Source organism: Rhagoletis zephyria, unplaced genomic scaffold (genome assembly GCF_001687245.7).
Source record: "Rhagoletis zephyria isolate East Lansing unplaced genomic scaffold, Rhagoletis_zephyria_1.1 Rzeph_scaffold_00643, whole genome shotgun sequence".
Classification (NCBI taxonomy): Eukaryota; Metazoa; Arthropoda; class Insecta; order Diptera; family Tephritidae; genus Rhagoletis; species Rhagoletis zephyria.
Genome location: NW_016157727.1, coordinates 82,863 through 103,677, shown reverse-complemented (window position 1 = coordinate 103,677; position 20,815 = coordinate 82,863). Strand labels below are relative to the sequence as shown.

The following is a 20,815-nucleotide window of genomic DNA, read 5'->3' as shown; positions in this document are numbered from 1 at the left end:
TCTGCATACACTTGCATCCAGAACCGTCTTGGCTCCCTTCGTAGTATTCAATATTCAAAGTGCTGTCATCACTGATATCCAGAAGGTTTTCAAAAGCTTAATTTGTCATCTCAGTAGGTCTACTCTTCGGGTCACACGAAAACGGGTTTGTTATCCAGCTGTAGACATCCTCAGAGTCAAACCTTCCAAGTTAACGCTTTTACAGCCAATTTCACAAAAGCAATTTAATTGAGAAATTATTTTAATTTTTTGAAAATTATATGGAAATTGACAGAAAATAAAAAATCGTTTACCATTTAAATTGCTGGCGAAACCGGCTGTTATCCATTTTCTTAGCGTTAACTTCGAAGTTACATAGGTACGTTTTTCTGATTTTCTTAGCTTATTTATGGGGTTTTCATGCAAATTGCTAGTAATTCTAAAATATAAAGGTCACCAATAAAAAGAATCTCGACGTTCTAGAAAAAACCAAAGATGTATTTTAATTTCGCAGGCCTCTGTTCTCGTGACGTGGAAAGGGTACGTTTTCGAATTTTCTGGTTAAATTTTTCGTTGACAAAACGTACTGGGGAACTACGCCTAAGAGCGAAATACACCACACAAGCGGCTTGACAAACCAAGCGAAATATCCCTTTGTTGCAAGCCATTTGCGTTGTGTATGAGGTTTGATGAACCGCTGAAGGTTATTTTAATAAAAATCAAAATTGTTTGATTTTCGGGCCGCCATGTTGAAGTTTGAGCAAACCGCTAGCGTTGTGTATAGAAAGTTTAAAGAATTTGCCGGCACCACTAGTATCTCTCTAGCCACTAGCGGCACCCTAGGCATACCTACTCACTTTGGGAAAGCCTGTTTTAGGCGTACCATTATTAAATAATTACATCCCAAGTCAATAAAGGCGAGGTTATAATAGACACGATACCCGTATGTAACGTATACGCCCCGTATCACAATACGCAGTCATCTACTCGCCCGCCTTAACTACAAAGTCATAATATTTAAGAGTAATTAAATATTGGCAACAAAATTTTTACAATACTCCTTATGCTAATATGTACATTTCCTTCTTCATGCATTTACAACATAAAACATATAACATTTAGAATGAATTTCGAGTGTGCCAATAGTCATAGTCATCTTTTATTCAATGTATTTTTTTTCACACTAGTTTTATTACACTAGATTCGTTCGTTTTGGCAAGAAGAACATTTTCACCGTCTAATTTTAAAATTTTCAAGTATCTTAAAATATTATTTTCTTTTTAATTTCGTGGTACGCTTTTGAGGCTTCACAGATATATTGTAGTTGATGCCTCTGTAATTTCGATACTTTTTCGCCTAAATACAATTTTTGAGGGTAAAATTGTTCAAACACTTGATTTATTTTTTATTGTACCAGTTGCCAGAACTCCATTTATTGAAATAAATGCGAGCAGAACGCTTTATCTTTCCTTTTTTTGCCGGTAAAAGGAAGTGACGCTAAAAAATACAACTCGTGAGATTTGTGCATATGTGTACGTCCGTTAAGTCGTCGCGTTAAAACCACCTGCCGTTGAAGTGTCTGAATGAAAATAATAAATGCACGTACATTTTATGTGCCAAGCCATGAAGACATTTGAATGGTTATGAATAACATCCCAACAAGCAAAATAAACTTAAAGAACGTTTTTTTTTAAGTTTTCAACTATAAACATTAAGCTTACAAAACGTTGATTTTTTGTTTATGAAAGGCTTGAAAGTAAGCGTAATATAATCGAAAACGAATATTGGTTATAAGCGTAGAAATATAAACTTGTAATAAATTTTCAAAATAATGCACTTTATAAGTGTAAAAGTGTAAACTTATAATAAAGGTTCAAAACAAGTTGTTTATAAGCGTATGAATATAAACTTACTAAAAATGTTCAAAAGAAAGCTTTTTATAAACATTTTTATAACACTTTATTTAAAGATATTTCATTAAAAACTCATACATACATAGATTGCTTAACATCTAGAAACTAAAAGAAATACGAATTTTCGGCGGACTCATCTACAGTCGCCAAAATATAAATAGGTAATAGACATTTTAGCATACAAATTTACGATAACACACAAAATTTAAGCATAAAAAAGTTAATTATTACATCTTGTTGCGTGCTTGCAACTGCATGCGGTTATTGGCAAATTGGAAAAACGACATCGATGCAGCTATACATTCCACTTCACCGCCGCCATTCTTATTTATGAACTTTTCTGAAAAAAATTTAATACATTTTTAATTGAATGTTAAACTAAGAAAGGATAAGGAGAACTCATCATTTGAAGACTCGAATGCTCCACCAATTAGCGCAGCGGGTCCTGGATTGGATTTTTTTTACCGCATCGGTTTTATTTAATTGCTTCTTTTAATAATATATTTTAAAAATGTAAACACGTTACTTACGATTAAAAAATTGTTATATTTACTACTTCATGTCGTTGGCATTTGCATTTCATTTATAAGTTTAAGTTATTTATAAACATTCGCTCTCAAAACTTATTAAAGGTTTATTTGAAAAAACTTTTAATAAGGTTAATATTAAAAATGCGTATTTAACGCTTATTATATAGCAAACTTACTTTAAGTTATTTTTAAAAACATTTACTGAAATGCTTATTGGGATATTACAAAGTTATGAATGAACGTATATGCATATGTACATATGTATGTATATATACATAATGTAGCAAAAAAAAATAAAAATTATAAAAAATCAACGGCACTTTAAGTCACTTTAAACTTGCCCTCCATTGTATTAGAATTAAATGGGCTAAACAACTGCGTAATTAAAAATCTTTCTAAAAAAATCGTATTATAATGCTCGAAGCTCTCACTGAAGTTTGTTGAATTTTTAAAATATTTTTGAAGTTTGAAACTGGGATTCATAAGATTTTTGTTAAAGAATGAACTATATTTTTTATAAAAGCAATAATTAAAATTAAATCAGAAATATTTTAATTGGGGAACTTATGCGTAGTGCTGCACCTATAGTTTTTACGCCGACTGTCTGTAAGCAGTCATACCGGATATGCACATACTTACATACAGCATATATATATGTAGGTAATTTCGTTGAAATATGTATGTACATACGTAAACATATTTATCAAATAAATGAATATGAATTTCTTCAAGTAGTACTGATATTTGACAGCTTCACAAACATCATTCACTGTCTTGCAACAGCTTTCACTTTACTTTCAAACCACACAGCTATTTTTCACATATACTCCCATATATGTACATATGTAGTTATATATGTATGTATGTATTTATGGCTTCCTTTCCAATGCTAGCACTCCGATTACTGCTCGCCTTATCTCTTGCATGGACTTGAAAAATGATTGCCGTTGCAGCAGGCGCATAAAATCGCCCACATTCATTGGTCGTGCGATGATATATCCACACGTACATACCAACTTACATATTTACCACCATGACAGCCGCAGTAAGTATGCAACGTTGCATGACAATGCAATATGCGCCAACGCGCTGAATTTCAAGAAAATTGAAGCAAATAAGTTGTGGGCATAAAGAATGTCGACAGTTCGTCAACAATCAAGCGGAATACGCTGGTAGTTGCCAAAAATCACCAGCACTCAAGTTGCGGTGGGAAGAGTATAAGAAAAGGGATATAAGAAATGCAGACCGGCAAGGGCAGTGTGGATAAAACACAAGTGGATATGAAATTTACGAGTTAAATGGTGTGTGCGTATCTTAAAATGCCATGCAACAGTTTGATATAATCAACGATAAACGTAAAACCAAAAATACCGAGCAAAAGAAAGCAACAAATGAAATTTTATAAATATGATGACCTGGGAAATATGAACAATTGTCTGCGTCATGGTTTGGCAGTGATTTTCATGCTCATATTTTTTTATTTCCAGTTATTTTTTATTCTTGGGAATACGAATAACTGTTGCTGTGTAGCTGAGAATGGCTTCAAATCGTTCTTAACTGAATAGAGTGTTTGTGTCATTTAAAGTCCTAGTGATTATATATTACTCACGTACGTAATAATTAGAGGATTAGGATCTATAAATAATGCTTTGATTAGACAACTCTCTTTTTAAGCACTCTATCAAGGTATATCTTCATTAAAAAATTTCCAAGTTTCGAATTATCCTTCTACGTTCCTTTATTAATGAATCAATATCCACAATGTTATCTATTGACATATCGTTGAGTACCTTCATAATTTCAACACGAAATAACTGTGGTTCCTTCTCTCGGTAAAATAAATAAACGAAATGAGAGCTCACGCATGTGATACCATATGAGAGTCTGTAGATGTTAGTATGCTTCAAAGAAAAATTTGACGCGGTTCTTTCTATGCTTTTTTTTTTATTTGGCACGCAAAAGTTTGTCGGCGTGGGATGAGACTATTGCGCAGTTGTGCCAGTTGCTCATCCAGAGTACAGATAGGTCCTTTTTCAATTTGTGGGTCCATTGTATTTAACTAGAGCATCTTCGTAAATGCGTGTGACATGCCCAAACCAGGAAAATCGTTATATTTTACTTCTATTTTGAATAGGAGCTTGTATAGTTCAACATCGTATCTAATAGAGGGCTGCATCAAACTTTTAGCCAAACAGAGTACAGTAGATTTGAATATTTTACTTCACATACAAAACACTCAGCGTTTGGAATTTTGTAAGTTATGAATATACATTTTGATATATATATTTTCAACCTTCAAATGGAAGAATGTGAATGAATGAATGGAAAACATTCAAATCTTTCAAACTCATTTCAGTAAAAGTTTTTTTCTACAAACAAGTTTTTTCGTATGAAATAGGAGCGCAGCAATACATACATACATACATTGTTTGTTTGTACATATGTGTATAGAAAAAATATTTTTGGATATTCGTACAAAAAATTGTCATTTATTTCAATTCAATTTATTTTCACTTTATTTGAATATTGTGATGTCGACAGATAGAAGTGATATCAGAACAGCTATTCACTCAAATTCAAAAAAATTTCAATCCAAAATCATTCATTCGTTTTGTATATGAATAATTCAAAACCCGTTTTGAATGCATTCATGCAGCCCTCTAGTATCTAATTACCCCAGTTCATCATTCTATAATGCCCAGACGAACAGGGCTGCCGATATTACGTACTAAAGTAGTACTTTTCAAAGCCTTTTCATCTTTTTTTGTCTCATTTAGACAAAGTGACGAGTGTTTCAATGTAGGTGTTTCCATAAAACTTTAAATCGAAAATGCAAACAAATGAGTTCAAACAGCTTTACATCTCGCATTCAAATGAAAAAAAGGTTATGAAAACGTGAAGTGGTGGATAGAAAAACTGAAAAAATTAAATCAAAAATTAAATTATATATCTTCCCTAGACACGAATAAAGGCGCGTGAGAGTTTTGACCGCAAAAAAGGCGCGTAAAAAAAAAAAATTAAAAAAAAAATCTGCACTTCAGCATCATGCCCCAAAAACTCTTTGTGGAATTTACATACTGTTACACCCGCCAACATAGTTGACCGCGAAAATAAGTTTACGTGTCTTTCTTCGCTGAAGTTCTTTTCATGCGCCTTTTTTCGCGGTCAACTTTTGATCTCGCGCCTTTATTCGTGCCTAGTGATGATATGTATTAGTGGTAAAAATTATTATATGGGGGAAAATGTTTTCACGTCCGTTACCACATTTTCATTCAAAATTAAACTAACACCGAGTTGCTTCTGATAAAAAAAAATGGTTGTAATGGTCCGTTATGTGACTTTATTTAGAGAATGTTTAAAAAAGGAAAGCCTCACAGGATTCACAGAGTTTTGGTTATTTGTACATGTGCTCTGAAACCACTTCTGTTTTGGTCACGCCCGTTTCTCCCTTTCATCGATTTTCTCGACGCCAAAGTACCCAGCGCACCTAAGTTGTTTGTCAACCAAAGAACCTTATACCGTTCTACCGCTACACAACAGACAATTTTTTTTCCATTTTTCCAGTTCCATTTTCGTATGATTTATTTAACTCTAAAGTCGTAAGAATGTCACGTCCGATACCATGGAACCATCCATATGCAAAGAGTCTTTACTTATTGCCAGGAGATACTTTGTCTTATACTCGTTCGTCGCTAGACCCACCAACCTCTTTTGCGTTTTTTTTTTTCTGAAAGAGGATGTAATTTCACATGGATTGTTCAGAGGTTGAGCAATGGGTATGCGTTTCTACTCCAAAAACCTGGTAACGATCTGCCAATCTACAAAGATCTATGCTACATTTTTGCGTGGAGGTAACAGCTACTCTTCCAATACTTAGCGCCGTTCGAGCCAAAGAAGCTACTGAATAACTTCGTAGAAAAGGAACGGTCTTTGAAAGCAATTGGATTCAAGCTAGCGACTGGTTAACTACTTAGCGATTTCAAAGACACTGTCTACTTGATTCCGGCGCTTGGAAATGAGAGCGCGCCTTCTAATGAGATTGAAGGATAAACACATCATTTATCAAAATCAGTACTATAATCGAAAGGACTAATCATTTAGAGTCACGTATTTTACTAGCTTCAAAGAAATAGCTATTGGATCGCTAAAGTTTTTTTGGTTCAGCTGGATATCACCTTGATTACTTCATGTAACTGTGGTTAGAAGAATGTGACAGCTCCCGACACTCACAGGGAAAACCCAACCCAACCCAACTTACACCTCCTTCGTACCATCGTTTCCTCTCCTTTTTCACAAGGCTGTAACTAGCATTTCTATTTCTCAGATTGTCAGGCATAATAGCTCGATTTTTTTGCCTAATAATTTAGTTAAAAACCCATTTTTCCCTAATCTTTAGTTGAGATTTCGAGATATAAAAGAATTGTATGTATTATAAAAATCTATGTGTAAAAGCCCTTAATTTGATTATTTTGCAGTACAACAGTGCGTATACGTAATGCAATGTGTTTCAAATACATACTGGTCTATATGAGTGACCACCGGAGTGGTCCAAAAACAATAAAGTCGGAATTTTAATGCCGCCACCCCCTGGCATTATTCTGAACCGAAAAAAATATAGCCCTATTTTTTCATTTTGAAATCAAAAAATATTTAGGGAGTGCTCACAGCGCTCAAAATTTTCCATGTATTTTATATGGGGAAACCATATTTTGCGGTCTGAAAATTGTGGTTTTCTTCAGGAGACTTCCAATATTTATTACAATTGTTTATTTAATCATTTTTTAATATTAAAGACTTTTTATTGTTCCCCCTATTGCGTTTTCTGGGGGCTTTGGGGGACCTATAAAATATTGTTACCTTGAAAAAATGGTTAAACAAACAATCGGGTCTTATTACTGGTAATCTCGTGAAGATAAGAAAAGTTTTCCGATCGAAAAATATTGATTTTCCAGAATTCTACACTATTTCTACGAAAAGTAGTTTTTCCCCCATGTAAAATAGTACATGGAAAACTTTGAGCGCTTTAAGCACTCCACAATTTTTTTTTTTATTTCAAAACAAAAAAATAAGAGCATATTTTCTTTCAGTATAGAAGAATCCTAGGGGGTGGTGGCATTAAAAATCCATCCTTATTTTTTTCACATATATTTTTGGACCACTTTAGTGTCCATACAGGCGCTCAAAATATGTACTTTTATTAGATGACGTAATGGAATTTAACTTCAAAATTGTTTTTCTTTTCTCACCCAGGTTGATCTACGCCATCTTAAACAAACAGCCGATTCGGACAACATCGAAGTGGGCATCGATCTGCAAGACTACTACATCTCGGTGGAGTGGGACATAATGCGCGTGCCTGCCGTTCGCAATGAGAAATTCTATAGTTGTTGTGAGGAGCCCTATCTCGATATCGTTTTCAATCTGACGTTACGTCGAAAAACACTTTTCTACACTGTCAATCTTATCATTCCATGTGTGGGTATCTCATTCCTATCGGTGTTGGTCTTCTATTTGCCCAGCGATTCCGGCGAGAAGATCTCACTCTGTATCAGCATTTTGCTATCGTTGACTGTGTTTTTTCTCCTGCTCGCTGAAATCATTCCGCCAACATCGCTGACGGTGCCGCTGTTGGGCAAATATTTGCTATTCACTATGATGTTGGTGACATTGTCGGTTGTGGTTACCATTGCGGTGCTAAATGTTAACTTTAGGTGAGTGCGAAGAGCAAGCAAAACAAACAAAATTTTCACAATTTATTAATTTGTTCGAAACATTTTTAGTAAGGATTTTTTTGTTTCTATTTCCTGCATTCCTTTTTAACTTTAGATCGCCTGTGACGCATAAAATGGCGCCATGGGTACAACGTTTATTTATACAAATTTTACCTAAACTCCTTTGCATCGAACGACCGAAAAAGGAGGACCCCAATGAGGACGACCAACCGCCCGAAGTGCTAACCGATGTGTTCCATTTGCCACCCGATGTGGATAAGTTTGTGAATTACGATTCCAAACGATTTAGTGGCGACTACGGTATACCAGGTAAGAAAAAATTATTCGCCCAATTTGTGGTTTAAATGAAAAATTATCAAACGGTATGATATAGTATGGTGGTAATTCAACTTTTATGCCAGCTACATGTCGGTAGACTTCGGCGGTAACTACACAACGCAAAATTATAAAAAAAAAAACCAAAACCGCTAATACTGTTAAGATTCTCACGTTTTTTATCCTTGTCTAATCCTGGTATTATCCTTACTTAAGTAAGTAGCAAGGCTCATAAAAAAGGTGTTTGTTTTGAGTGGTTCCGTTATTGCAGCGGATAATCGCAATTTACACATTATATATTGCATCATACGAACAGATCTACACATATTTTAACACGCTAACATAAATTTTGTCCACGGGTCTACTAGACCGATTTTAGGACCAAACCCTACATTGGAAAGATATTTTCTGTAGATGAGAGGTTTATGGCTTTAAATGGATTAAAACATATGGCTGCAATCCCTTGTCAAAATTTCCGTATTTGTGTAGGTTTTGTAGCAAGCTCTTCAGGTTGAGTTATATTTCGTTTGCTAACCACGTATTATTTTCGCATTTTCTTTTGCTTCATATTTTTTTTTTTACACTATGACGAACTCGATGGCGAAGACAAATACGAATACGAAAACGCGAAGGTTAACCGAAGACCAATACGACGATTAAGACATACACGAATACAATGACGAACACGAATTCGAATAAGAATGCAAAGACGAGTACAAAGCCGAACTACGTAGACGAACTGAATGCAATCACCAATAAGATGACAAATGCGGATAAGAATAGGATCCGAAGACAAAAACGGATGTGGAGCTGAATTCTAAGACGGACACGAAGATGAATATGAAGACAACTACGGAGACGAATTCGGCGACGAAGACAAATACGAAGACGAACACGACGAAGAAGACCAAGGAGAATACGAAAACCAAGCGAATACGAATAGGAAAACGAATTCGAAAGCGTCTGCGAAGTCAAATGCAAAGCTCAGTATGTGAATACAAAAACGAATGCGAAGAGCAACCGAAGACGAATAAAAGGACGAATGGGAAAATGAGCACGAGTACGAATACGAACATCAATACGAAGACGAATGACATGACGAACATGAACGCGTTTAGGAAAGAGAGAGGTGAATACTAATACGAAGACAAAGTCGAATATGAAAACGAAGACGAATACGAATACGAAAAGTAATACAAAGACGAATAAAAAGACGAACACGAACACAAGGACGAATACGAAGATGAACACGAGTACGAATACGAATATGAATTCGAAGGCGAAAAGTAATACGAAGACGAATAAAAAGACGAACACAAACGTGAAGACGCCCTGCAGCAAAATTTAGGGACAGTCTGGCAAAGCGCTAGTTCCGCCCCACAAATTTCAGAACTGTCTCTGAACTACTGCAAAAGGGATGCAGAGCTGGACGGTTGAAACTCATATGTTGCTAGTTGCGCTGTCATCAATGTTACTCATCCTGGTCATGTGAAAGCTGACAAGAGATGCTATACTATATTTTTTCGATTTTTTAGTCCCTAAAACTAATAGCAAACTGTTTTCGTTTATTTAATATGTAATTCTCTACATAGTTTATGCGGCAACTGCTAAAATATTTCCAAAAAAGTCGTTACTGGTATCATTAATGTAATTTTTATACATATCTACGCACATATAAAATCGAATGCAAAATACAAAATTTAGTTAAGCTACACTTAACAGCAAAGGTCTGCATACGCCACACAGTGTTTCGACTATATGGAGGCAGATGGAAATAATAGTACACCTGCACCGATTTCACTGAAACTTGACATGTGCTCTAGTTTTACTTAGAAATAGAGAATTATGAAATTTTGTAAAGATGCCACGCCCTCTACTCTTGTGGGCAGAAACATTAAATCTCATGCGATTTCGATGAAATTTAGTTTGTAGTCTTTATTTTATTAGAAAAACCTAAATGTAAAATATGGGGAAGATTGGATTACTATAACGTTCAAAACTCAAAAAAAATATGGGCCCAGTCATTAAATGTGATAGAATTTTGGGTAACTTTTGTTTCCTGCTTTCCACTCTCAGAAAACAAAGGTTATACAATAAAATGACTTAGGTGTCAATACTCGCTTTTTCCCAATATCTGGTGGGATTTTTTCATTGTTTGAAAAATTCTTTTCGCTAAATTATGCAAAAAGAAGCTGAAAATCAAAAATTAAGAAAATCAAAAATTACATATATTTGCAAAGTCGCGCGCAAAGATCAAATTATATATTCGAAAACTACATAAAATTCTCTAAAATATTACTCAAATTTCAAGACCTGACGGACCGGTACTCACTCTTTTTTACTAATAATCTTTATAATCTACATTTTAAAGTAAATTTGTTGGTAAGGAAATAGGAAAATACCAAATAAATGATAAATACCTTCACCTGAATATTCCACGACATTTAGATAATTAATTACAATTGAAAAAGAAACACTTTCTGTAATGGGTTCAGCGCCAAATGCAACTAAACTGATTAGTCGGTATCGCGCCCATTCCCGTATTTTTTTGGAAATGTATCGTTCGTGAAGAAGGGGGGTGAGTAAATAATGTAAAATTTGGTACTTATGACTTTTACTATTCCCTCTCTAAGTCAAACCGGTTTTTTTACCAACTGTCACCATGACTTTTTTCTACCTGCCTCCATATATTCGAAACACTGTGCGCCATTTCCTTTTTAAATATTCACAATATATTTAGAGTTAAAATTTGTTTGTTATTATTTTATAAAACAAATCATGATGCTTGAAACAAAATCATATAAACCGTGTTTTAAAACTTTATATAAAACCAAGTTAAATTTAACGATTTTTCATCAAAATTTTTTACCTTTTAATCAGATTTAAAAAAAAAATAAACAAAAGTGGTAAACAATCTCACTTTGAAATGGGGGTGCTATTGTTATGAACGATACTGAATATTCGTAAATATATGTATATGAGCACCCGAAATGTGTAGTTATGCAGTGATTTTTTTTTTAATTTCAAAGGCTTTTCATTTTAAATACTTTTCGTTAAGTTTTTATTGAAATACTATTTGTCATGCTCGATAAGCAATTTAAATTCAAATTCCTAACTGTGCTACAAATTTGATAGAACTCTAAAAACTATCTTAAAATTTAAAACTTTTTAATCAGAGATTTTTTTTTATTATAACTATTTCGAGTATTCAAATTTTAGTGTAGTAAAGTGTAATCTTGCATCTTAAACGAAAATATTTAAATTGGAGAATACCTTCAAGAGCGTGCGTAAAAAGTGTTACATTAAATCAGCGCGATTAATTATACTAAAATTTAATGGCTTATAGAACTGCATACTTATAAACTCTGATTTAAAATATTGAAGTTTTTATAATAGTTTCTAGAATTCTACTAAATTACCAACACAGTTAGAAACGTGAATTTATTTGTTTATGTTATAATACTTATGAGCCATCCTTAAATAAAAAATTTACGAAAAATATTTAGCATGAAAATCATTGTGAATATTTAAAATTCTGTATGTTCTTATTAGATGCAGGGGAGTCTATGTATTACATTTCAATACACTTAATACAATTTAACGCTGAGCTTTCACAAATAAGCATTCAATATATCACCGTTTTTCTCATTTTTTTACACGATTTAGTTTAGATTTTTAATTATAAGTATCCCAGAAATACCCATTATACGTAACAAATATAAATTATTTTTACGAATAACAAAAAAAAAGGAATAATTGACACTTTATGTTCCTAATTTTAAAGCACAGTTTGCCTCAAAAAGAAAATTAGTGCAAATCAAATAGCTCTTTAAACATAAAATGAAGTATACATTTTTTATTTACAAAATTGTATGCGTGCTTATTTAAAGAAAAGGCTCTGTACTATACTTCTTAGAACCAGCTCAAAACTAACCAAATTATTTCTAGTTCGGAGGTAACTCTTTTTTTAACTATCTAGGAACTGTTGGTATATGAACTGTATCAGAGCCATCTAAGCCAGAGTCAGCTCAGAACAAGTTCAAAAGTTCTGCAGAGGGCGACAATTGTCATTTCGTAGGACATCGCCATGTTAAAAAAGACAGTTGAAAGCATTGAGTTGAGATAGATGAAGAACCAGTACCGTCCCTTTTCAGGCTAGCTCAGCTCAAGTTCTGAACCAGTTTGATTTGCTGCAGGGCGGAGATCAATACAAATACGAAGACAAAGGCGAACAGCAAAATATCTAATGTATATGGCTGGACTGTTTCTCGATTCTGCATATACAAACAATTTAAATACCGCAGTAGAACAGTATACAAACCTTGTATTGGTACGTGTTTTGTAAGAGAAATGAAAAATAGTAGGGAAGACAATTTGAAAGGTTTTGTTTATTTTGGACTGAAAGTCTTACAAAAAAGCTTCGTCCAACATTTATCGTGAAGTGCTGCTTTGACTGAATGAACTTGCATATCATTTTGCTCGCGCTGCTCCAACAGTCGTAATGGCAGAGTGAGCAAGGCGCTGATGGGTAATTCAGTGGATCCGAGGTTTGTGTCCGCGGGGAACGCGTCTAAAATTTTATTATTTTAAACAAAAATATATATATTTTAATTTCATTTAATTCTCAGAAACATATTTTTTTTATTTTTTGTCTATATGTATATATGTATTTAGATTTTTTTTTTTGTCAATTAAAGTTTAAGATTTTACTTAAAAAAGTATACATATTGATTTTAAGTTAAATTATTATCTTTTTTTTTTTAATTAAAATTTTATTGATTTCAAAACCAATTTTTTTATTCATTTAGTATTTATAGACTCTTTCGTTTTAGAAAGAAAATATATATTTTTTTTATTTTATGAAATTTTTATTTTATGTGTTTTCGTTCTTCGGTTAAATTTTTTATATTTAAACTAAATTTTCGGAATTTATTATTTTAAAAAGAAAAATATGTGTGTTTTAAACTTAATTTAATTTTAAAGAACTTTTTTTAGCGTCTTTACTTTTCTCTTTATATATAATTTTTAGATTAGATATATTTTTTTAAAAAGACAAATATTTTAGTTTGTATTTTCATTTAATTTTTAGGAAAGTTACATATCGCACACCTATGTAGATCTAAAGTAAGCTAACTCCAAATTCATAGGGGGTAATTTAACTGCTTATGGATCGTACAGATTCAAAGCAATTAATACAAAAACAGGTATAACAATAGTTTTTTACTTTATGTATATAATCATGAAGAACAAAATATTTTTATGAATTGATTTATGCAAAAAAATATATGGTATTTATATTTAAACGTACTTTATGCTTACAAGGTATACATTTTTCAAAAAATGTGCTTAATTCAATAGTGTTTGGCCACTTCAGCGGCCAATGCCTTAAAACTTAAACACGCGCACAAGCCCCCTTCACACGCAGATTAAAACATATGAATGTACAATGTATGTACATTCATACTTCAGTAGAAGAAAACGCATGGCTGCTCCTCGCTCGCTATAACTACTTCAAACCCGACATCTTACTTTGCAAAAACTTTCCTCCTCCAATCTCCGCTTTTCTAGTAGCATGTTGTTGTCGGATGTCTTTGAAGAAGACTTTGCTTCAACTCCTATTTTTCACTTATTACAATATATTTTATTTTTTAATATCCCCTTTGCTGTAAGTTTGCTTCATAAATTTGCTCGACAATCATTTTTCATGTTACAATGCACTTAGGCACTTTTCCACTTACCATCCACCACAGACAGCAGTGTGGCCCAGGCAACGATATTCCACGCCCTCTTTCCCTCCACCAGTTGGTAAGGCTGAAGACTTCTTTATATTCTGTAAATCTTGAGAATCCTTTTAACAGGCGGCATTTCTCTGTTGTTGCTCATTCGGCAACGCCATGCCACTGAAGCCAATATATCTCAGCGCATCATTACACCAGTACATATACATATGTATGTGCGCGCGTGTGCGGGTGCGTGCGCTTATTTGTGGGTATATGTGTGTGCAACTGCACTGTTTTAGTCGTTTTTGGATTGGTTTTTTTCCGCTGCAGTTGTCTGTCGCTTCTCTACAAACTTCAACAACTGTTGTCGCTGCCTCCTTCTTGCCCCATACATCCTCTCCGCTGCGCTACTGCCGTTGGGCTGCCACAAACTTTTGTCACATTTCATTGCTGGCAGCCGCGTGTGGGGCTCAACCCCAAAACGCCTTAACAATCGTGAAACGCTATGTAGCTTCTTCAGCTCTAATACTTCTTTTCACATTTTATATTACATTTCCATCTCTCCTATTTCAACTCATTTCATTTGACTTATTTTTGTTTGCCGCATATTTTATTGCTACATTTACAGATTTTAATCTGGCATGAATTTATGAAAGTTTCATCTCTCTACCGCCACATACACCCCCTGCCACCTCTGTCAGCTGGATATCAGCTCCTTGTCGGCCACTTCCGCTTGAGCTTCTTTTTTGCATTCTCTCAACCGAGCGGAATTTAAATTAAGTGCGAATTTACAGAAGTCGCTTAGCGCAAAGTCTTTGTTGCCGATTCTTGTTGTTGTTTTTGCTTTTGTGAAACTATTTAACTTTTTATATTTTATTTGGCTTTGCAAGCTAAAGTTTCCGCTGCCAAATGTTTTCGGTTATGTAGTTTGCAACGATTTTTATCTATTAATGCGCGTTGTCAAATTAATTGTGTGTCATTAAAAGTTTCACTCTGGCGAATAATTTTGAAATTTCCATTTTTGGGAATATCATGAAACTGTGAGGAATTTGCGAAAATATATAATTACCTTTTTTTAGAAGTTTCATCCAACTATTATGTAGCTATTATTTGCATTCTTCTTATGCAACTGCGATGCAAAATTCAGCGAAATTCTTGCAACTGTTTCAAAGCAAAAAAATAAAAAATTGCATGCATATGTATGTAAGTACAAATCAACAAATTGTTATAAATGGAGTTGTCGGAACAAATTCCGGATCTAGTTTAAAATTTGTTTGTTCTGCAAACAACTGCATACAATCAGCTACATTGTAGCTGAAAAAAGTACGGAAATTTACGAACTGTTTGTAAAGTAAGAGTTATTAGTTTAAGTTCAAACAACTAAAAAGCAGAACCCTCCTCACACACAAGCCTAGAAAGTACCATATAGAATGGAATACTAATCCCTCTCGATGTGATGAGCTTTACCGATGTTCCTATTTCTGTCTGTGAGTCTTTCAACAACAACATTGATCCGATGCGTCAACCTTTAGTCTTATCACCTGAGGAGCACATATATGAGGTTTCTTAATAGTAGGACCAAGAATCCTGTTAAACCCAAAATTAAAAGTTTTCCGTACACTGGCTAAATCGATTGTATGAGCGCTTGAGTATCGTTTAATGTACCGATAGCGTTGTTTCATGGAAGGATGTGCTCGAATCTTTCCTTGCTAATTTGCCACCTCTACAATTACTCGTCATATCTCGGCGCCCAAGGACTTACAGTATTGGGCATATCTATAGCACCCCCCTTTCAAAGCGATATTGTTTGCCACTTATGTTTAATTATTTGTTTTTTAAGAATTTTCAATTAAAATACAGTTCATTCTCCAACAAAACCCATATAAACCAATGTTTTAAACTTTTTAAAAGACCGCAAAAAAAATGCAACAAACTTTCCCTTAAATTTCAAACTTTTTGCTCAGAAGCTCTAGAATTTTTTTGAGTACACAGTTTTATAGCGCATTCAATTTTGTCCAATAATGTGCAAGTTTCAACTCGCTAGAGATTACCGTTGATTTTTTAGTGTTTTTTTTTCTCTCATTTGCTTCCATATATGGACTAAACACAATTTATTTTTATATGGCAGAAAACCGCAACATCCTCGGCGAAAAAAATGCTAAAAAATCAACGGTAACTTTTAGCCACTTGAAACTTGCACATTATTAGACTAAAATTGAATAGGCTATAAAACTGTGTATTAAAAAAAATTCTACAGCTTCTGAGAAAAAAGTTTGAAATTTGGGTGAAAATTTCTTGCACTTTTTTACGGTATTTTAAAAAGTTTTAAGCTTGAGTTTATGTGAGTTTTGTGAGAGAATGAACTGTGTTTTAATTGAAAATTCTTAAAAATTAATAAATATATCACTTTGAAATGGGGGTGCTATTGTATTGGCCAATACTGTATGTATATTAATTAGATTATATAAACCTGGGCTACCTAGATCAGAGATGTATGACATTCGGTAAAGGAATTTGTGTCGTCTATATGTGAGTGTAAAGCTTCGGGAGCTGCCTGACTGTCACAGAAGGAAAATACTGTCTCTTCTGTTTCGGAAGGTATCACCTTCACAGAGATAAATCCATTGGTTTTTGAGTTAAGTCCGAACGAGTAATATTTTTTTAGCTTATACAGAAACCAGGTTTTCAAATCCGTCAACATCATTCATTATATTTTTAGAATAGGTCACGCACAGTGTTTGGACATTTATCTGTGGTGGAAATGTTTCAGTATTCAATATGAGCTTATTAGATGGCTGCCCTATCTGAGGTCTAGTGTTAGGAACAGAGTACCCCTATGGAGAGCAGTTCTGCCTCAGTACACCAATCAGCTATCCCTGTATGATGATAGTCCAATAGGTTGATAATCCAGTGTTTAAAGGCGAGATTAATTGCGATTAAATCCACGTCCCCCAATAATGACTAAGTGAGCCTTACTGATAACTGCAGCATACATACTATGGAAAGAGTAAAGATTTAGAGCATATGATGACAATTTTTAATGCTGAATGCTCAATTGTGTATGCTGATTTTTCATCAACGGAAAAGATTTAGAAATATACTTGTATACATAGATGAACTTTATAGTTCCAATCAGCTTCAAGGATCGGTCAATAAATCGCATTCTAAATTTGCGAATTTTTTATTGAGCTGTAAACCCTGCCGGAAGCCATCCAGCTTTCTATTGTTATATTAGTTTAACAGTTACTTCTGTTCTGCTCTCTTTTCTTTTTATGCCTTTTGTTCTTAAGCTCACTATTGGACTCCCAAAAAAAGAGTTTACGTAATTACGCGGAAATACATTTTCGCCCAGTAAGCTATTCTCCAATCTATCAAATGTTCTTACAGACACACCAAAATTCATCGACTTCTTCGAGTGCTGGTCAAAGGAGTAAGGGATAGTCGAACAATTAATTGTTTTACCAGTGCGACATTTTCTCCACTAGGAGCTTTTTAGGTGTCAGCGCAGACGCGTTCATCAACTGAGTTGAAATTTTGAGCTTTAGAGCACAGATTTGTGGTGGCAAAGCAAATCTCACCATTTAATACTCGCTCATTTGCATGACAACTATGGAAAATGTAACCTACATATCTATATGGCGAAGTTAAGTTTTTTTCTAGAACATCTGTCAGCTATTCAGAGGCACCTTCCCAAATATGTAATCGGTTATTCGAGATGCACAGCACTAAATCAAAGTCCATTCTTTTCGTTGTATTCAAACTTGTATTTTTAATGTTGCTTGTAATAAAATCTCAGACTTTACGACATTCTCTTGAGTTATGTAGTTTATGTAAGTGCATTCATTTACATAACTACGAAAATAGTTACACACATTTATTTATAAAATCTTCCTATCAATACGTATGTACCTAGTATACACATGTATGTATGTAAAGAAGAAAAATGTGGAAGTTTGCATACAACTTACAAATGAAATTTCCGCTTTAAATTTGACATGACAGAACATTTCCTTTTTTTGCATCGCAGACTCACCCTAACTCCTGATCCGCCTACAGACGCAGTATTTCTCTTGCTGCAAAAATAAATCACAGCATATCTCAAGCCGCGCTCACATTCTACACTCACTACACATTTCTAACATATTTTTCTTTTTTTGAAATTTAGCTGCTTTCTTTTTTTGTCTCCTCTTTTTCGAAGCAATTTTAGTTTCTATTACGCGCAACGCTTTCCTTTAGCCTTTAATAGCACTTAGATTGCGTTGGCTGTCGGTGTGGCGCTGTTGTTGGTGTTGTCACAAATCGTTTGCGCCGGAAAATTGCGAAATTTTCAACTCAGTTGGCTTGCATGAAAAAATCGTTTTCGCAAGCTTTTCTCATACCCTTTATACGCATATCGGTATTTGAAAGTAATATTCCGCGGCTCCACTAATTTTTCCATGTTCGCATTTTCTTTCTCTATTCACTTCACTTCACTTCACTTCACTTCACTTCACTTCACTTCACTTCACTTCACTTCACTTCACTTCACTTCACTTCACAAGAGGCATACCTACCTCTCATGGTCATCTAAGACCTCACTACCACTTCCGTTGCTTTGACTTGATTGAATGTGAGTGCATGTACTTTTGTCTGTGTGTGTGCTATGAAACTGTTTCAATTGCACTTTAATTCTGCAGCTACTTTGATTTGATATATCCTTCGTGCAAGCATGTTGCACGCCAATCTTAATCGCCTAACAACGGAGAAGCACGTGATTCTTGGAAAGATTTGATAACTATTTATCACTTTGCCTTGCGTACTTATATGTGTGGATATATCTATATACATTTGGGTATTCCAGGATATAAAGGAATTTTTTTGCTGAAATCCGATATGCATATCTAATTTCTCCTTTTGACCATAAAATAACTTTAACAATACAGTTTTGCCGGTAAAAATAAATGTATGAAGAAAAAAAATATTTTTTGTTTCAAATATTAAATTTTTTTAAAACTGTTGATTATATAGAAAAACGTTATATGAACAGATTAAAGGAACTGTAATTTTTAATTTTTTTTAATTTCTTTGAGCGAAATCGGACTAGTGGTTCTCGAGTTATTTATTTATTTATTTATTTATTTATTTATTTAGTCTACAGAAAAATGTTTTCTTACAGACAGTTGAGATAAAAAGATTTAGAATATTTAAGTATGTGTGATACATTACAGAGTGAAATAATTATAAATATTAACTTGTAAAGATAACAATGATATTCAATAGCAATTTGGGTAGCTGGCGAGGCCTTGTCTCCAGTCTACTTTTGTGTGCGGCGGGCGGAAAGACCTAGTTTCCGCTCCGCCCTGTTTACAGGCCGTTGATCATGGTCGGAAAGGCCGAGCTTCCGATCCATGTTCCCGTAGTCGTTACTTTGTAAGTGAGGCAGGCGGAAAGTCCTAGTTTCCGCTCCACGCTATAGACGAACTGTTGGGCGAGGTCGGAAAGGCCGAGTTTCCGATCCCTGCTCCTATTGTCCTACGCGGTCGCGGAAATATACGAAGCCGTTACAATTGTACTAAGCAGTCATAGATATTGTGTAATTTTTTCGTTCACGGTTGCAGATATTAGTTTATTTAGTTAACTTGTTGAGCAATGTTTTCTTTATTACAAAAAGCGATTCAGATATGTCAAAAAAAGACCACCAAAGGTGACAATTTCCCCTATATGATAGTTGTATATATATCTCGATTCCTAGACGTGTCCCAGTGAAACGCCGGGACACGTATAACTTCTTTTTTACCGATATAACTTTCCCCGGTAGTTTGAACCCTTCCCGATCACTGACCCCTACCATTTGTCTCACAGTGTAATTTTCTCGATGGATTTTAACCCAAAAATTTACAAGTCTCCCATTAAAATGATTTATTTCATATCGCTGCTGCTTCTTTTACGGGTTTCAATTATAATACTCACTGTTTTCATCAGATATAATTAAAAAATATTTGGCAAATCGAGTCGATTTCAAAGTTTCGAATTTCAGAACATGCCTGTGGGTCATTATCATCGCTTTTCAAGGTCACAATTGACTATTTGTCAGAAAATATGTGGAGGTGTTGATTTGCTATCTACCGATCCTCCATAGTGGCTACGTCCTAGTGGAACCGTTTGTCATGTTCTTCGCTAGTGTTTTTTTTTACTAATTTTTTTTTAATTTTTTACCCCTTTCTACTCAACCCATCCACATGAGAATCCAGCAGGTGAATTGGATTTTCATTGGTAACTTGTTTTTTTTCTTCGGAAGAAATACGTCGAAATTCTATTTTTAAGATTTTTTTTGAAATCTGTCATTTTTGCCATTTTTCGAAATTTCAACAGTTTTTTCTCAAAACTGAACGTGCTAGAAAAATTTTGTAAATGCACTTCAAATCAGCTTCAAAAAATAAATATAAGACGAGACCGGTCCCGTTTTTGAGATAAAATACGACCAAGTTTTGTTTAACTGTAGTATTCATTAACAAAGAGAAAAATTCATTTTTAAATGAATCATTTTAAAATATGTATAATTATTTACTAGCAAATTTGCTCGATATATTCCGCCAAAAAAATTCTCTTTTTGGTATTTGTCAAAAACATTGGCGAATTGAGATTTT

General features: G+C 34.1%; 1 protein-coding gene across 1 annotated transcript in view; it reads left to right on the top strand.

Annotated features, from left to right (window-relative positions):
- The window catches only part of nAChRalpha1 (nicotinic acetylcholine receptor alpha1), a 137,489-nt gene that overhangs the window by 107,059 nt on the left and 9,615 nt on the right, over window positions 1-20,815 (top strand). Inside the window, exons 6-7 of the mRNA XM_017613298.1 lie at window positions 7,673-8,133; window positions 8,249-8,463. Of these exons, the coding sequence (XP_017468787.1) occupies window positions 7,673-8,133; window positions 8,249-8,463 (676 nt within the window). The remainder of the gene's footprint in view (window positions 1-7,672; window positions 8,134-8,248; window positions 8,464-20,815) is intronic.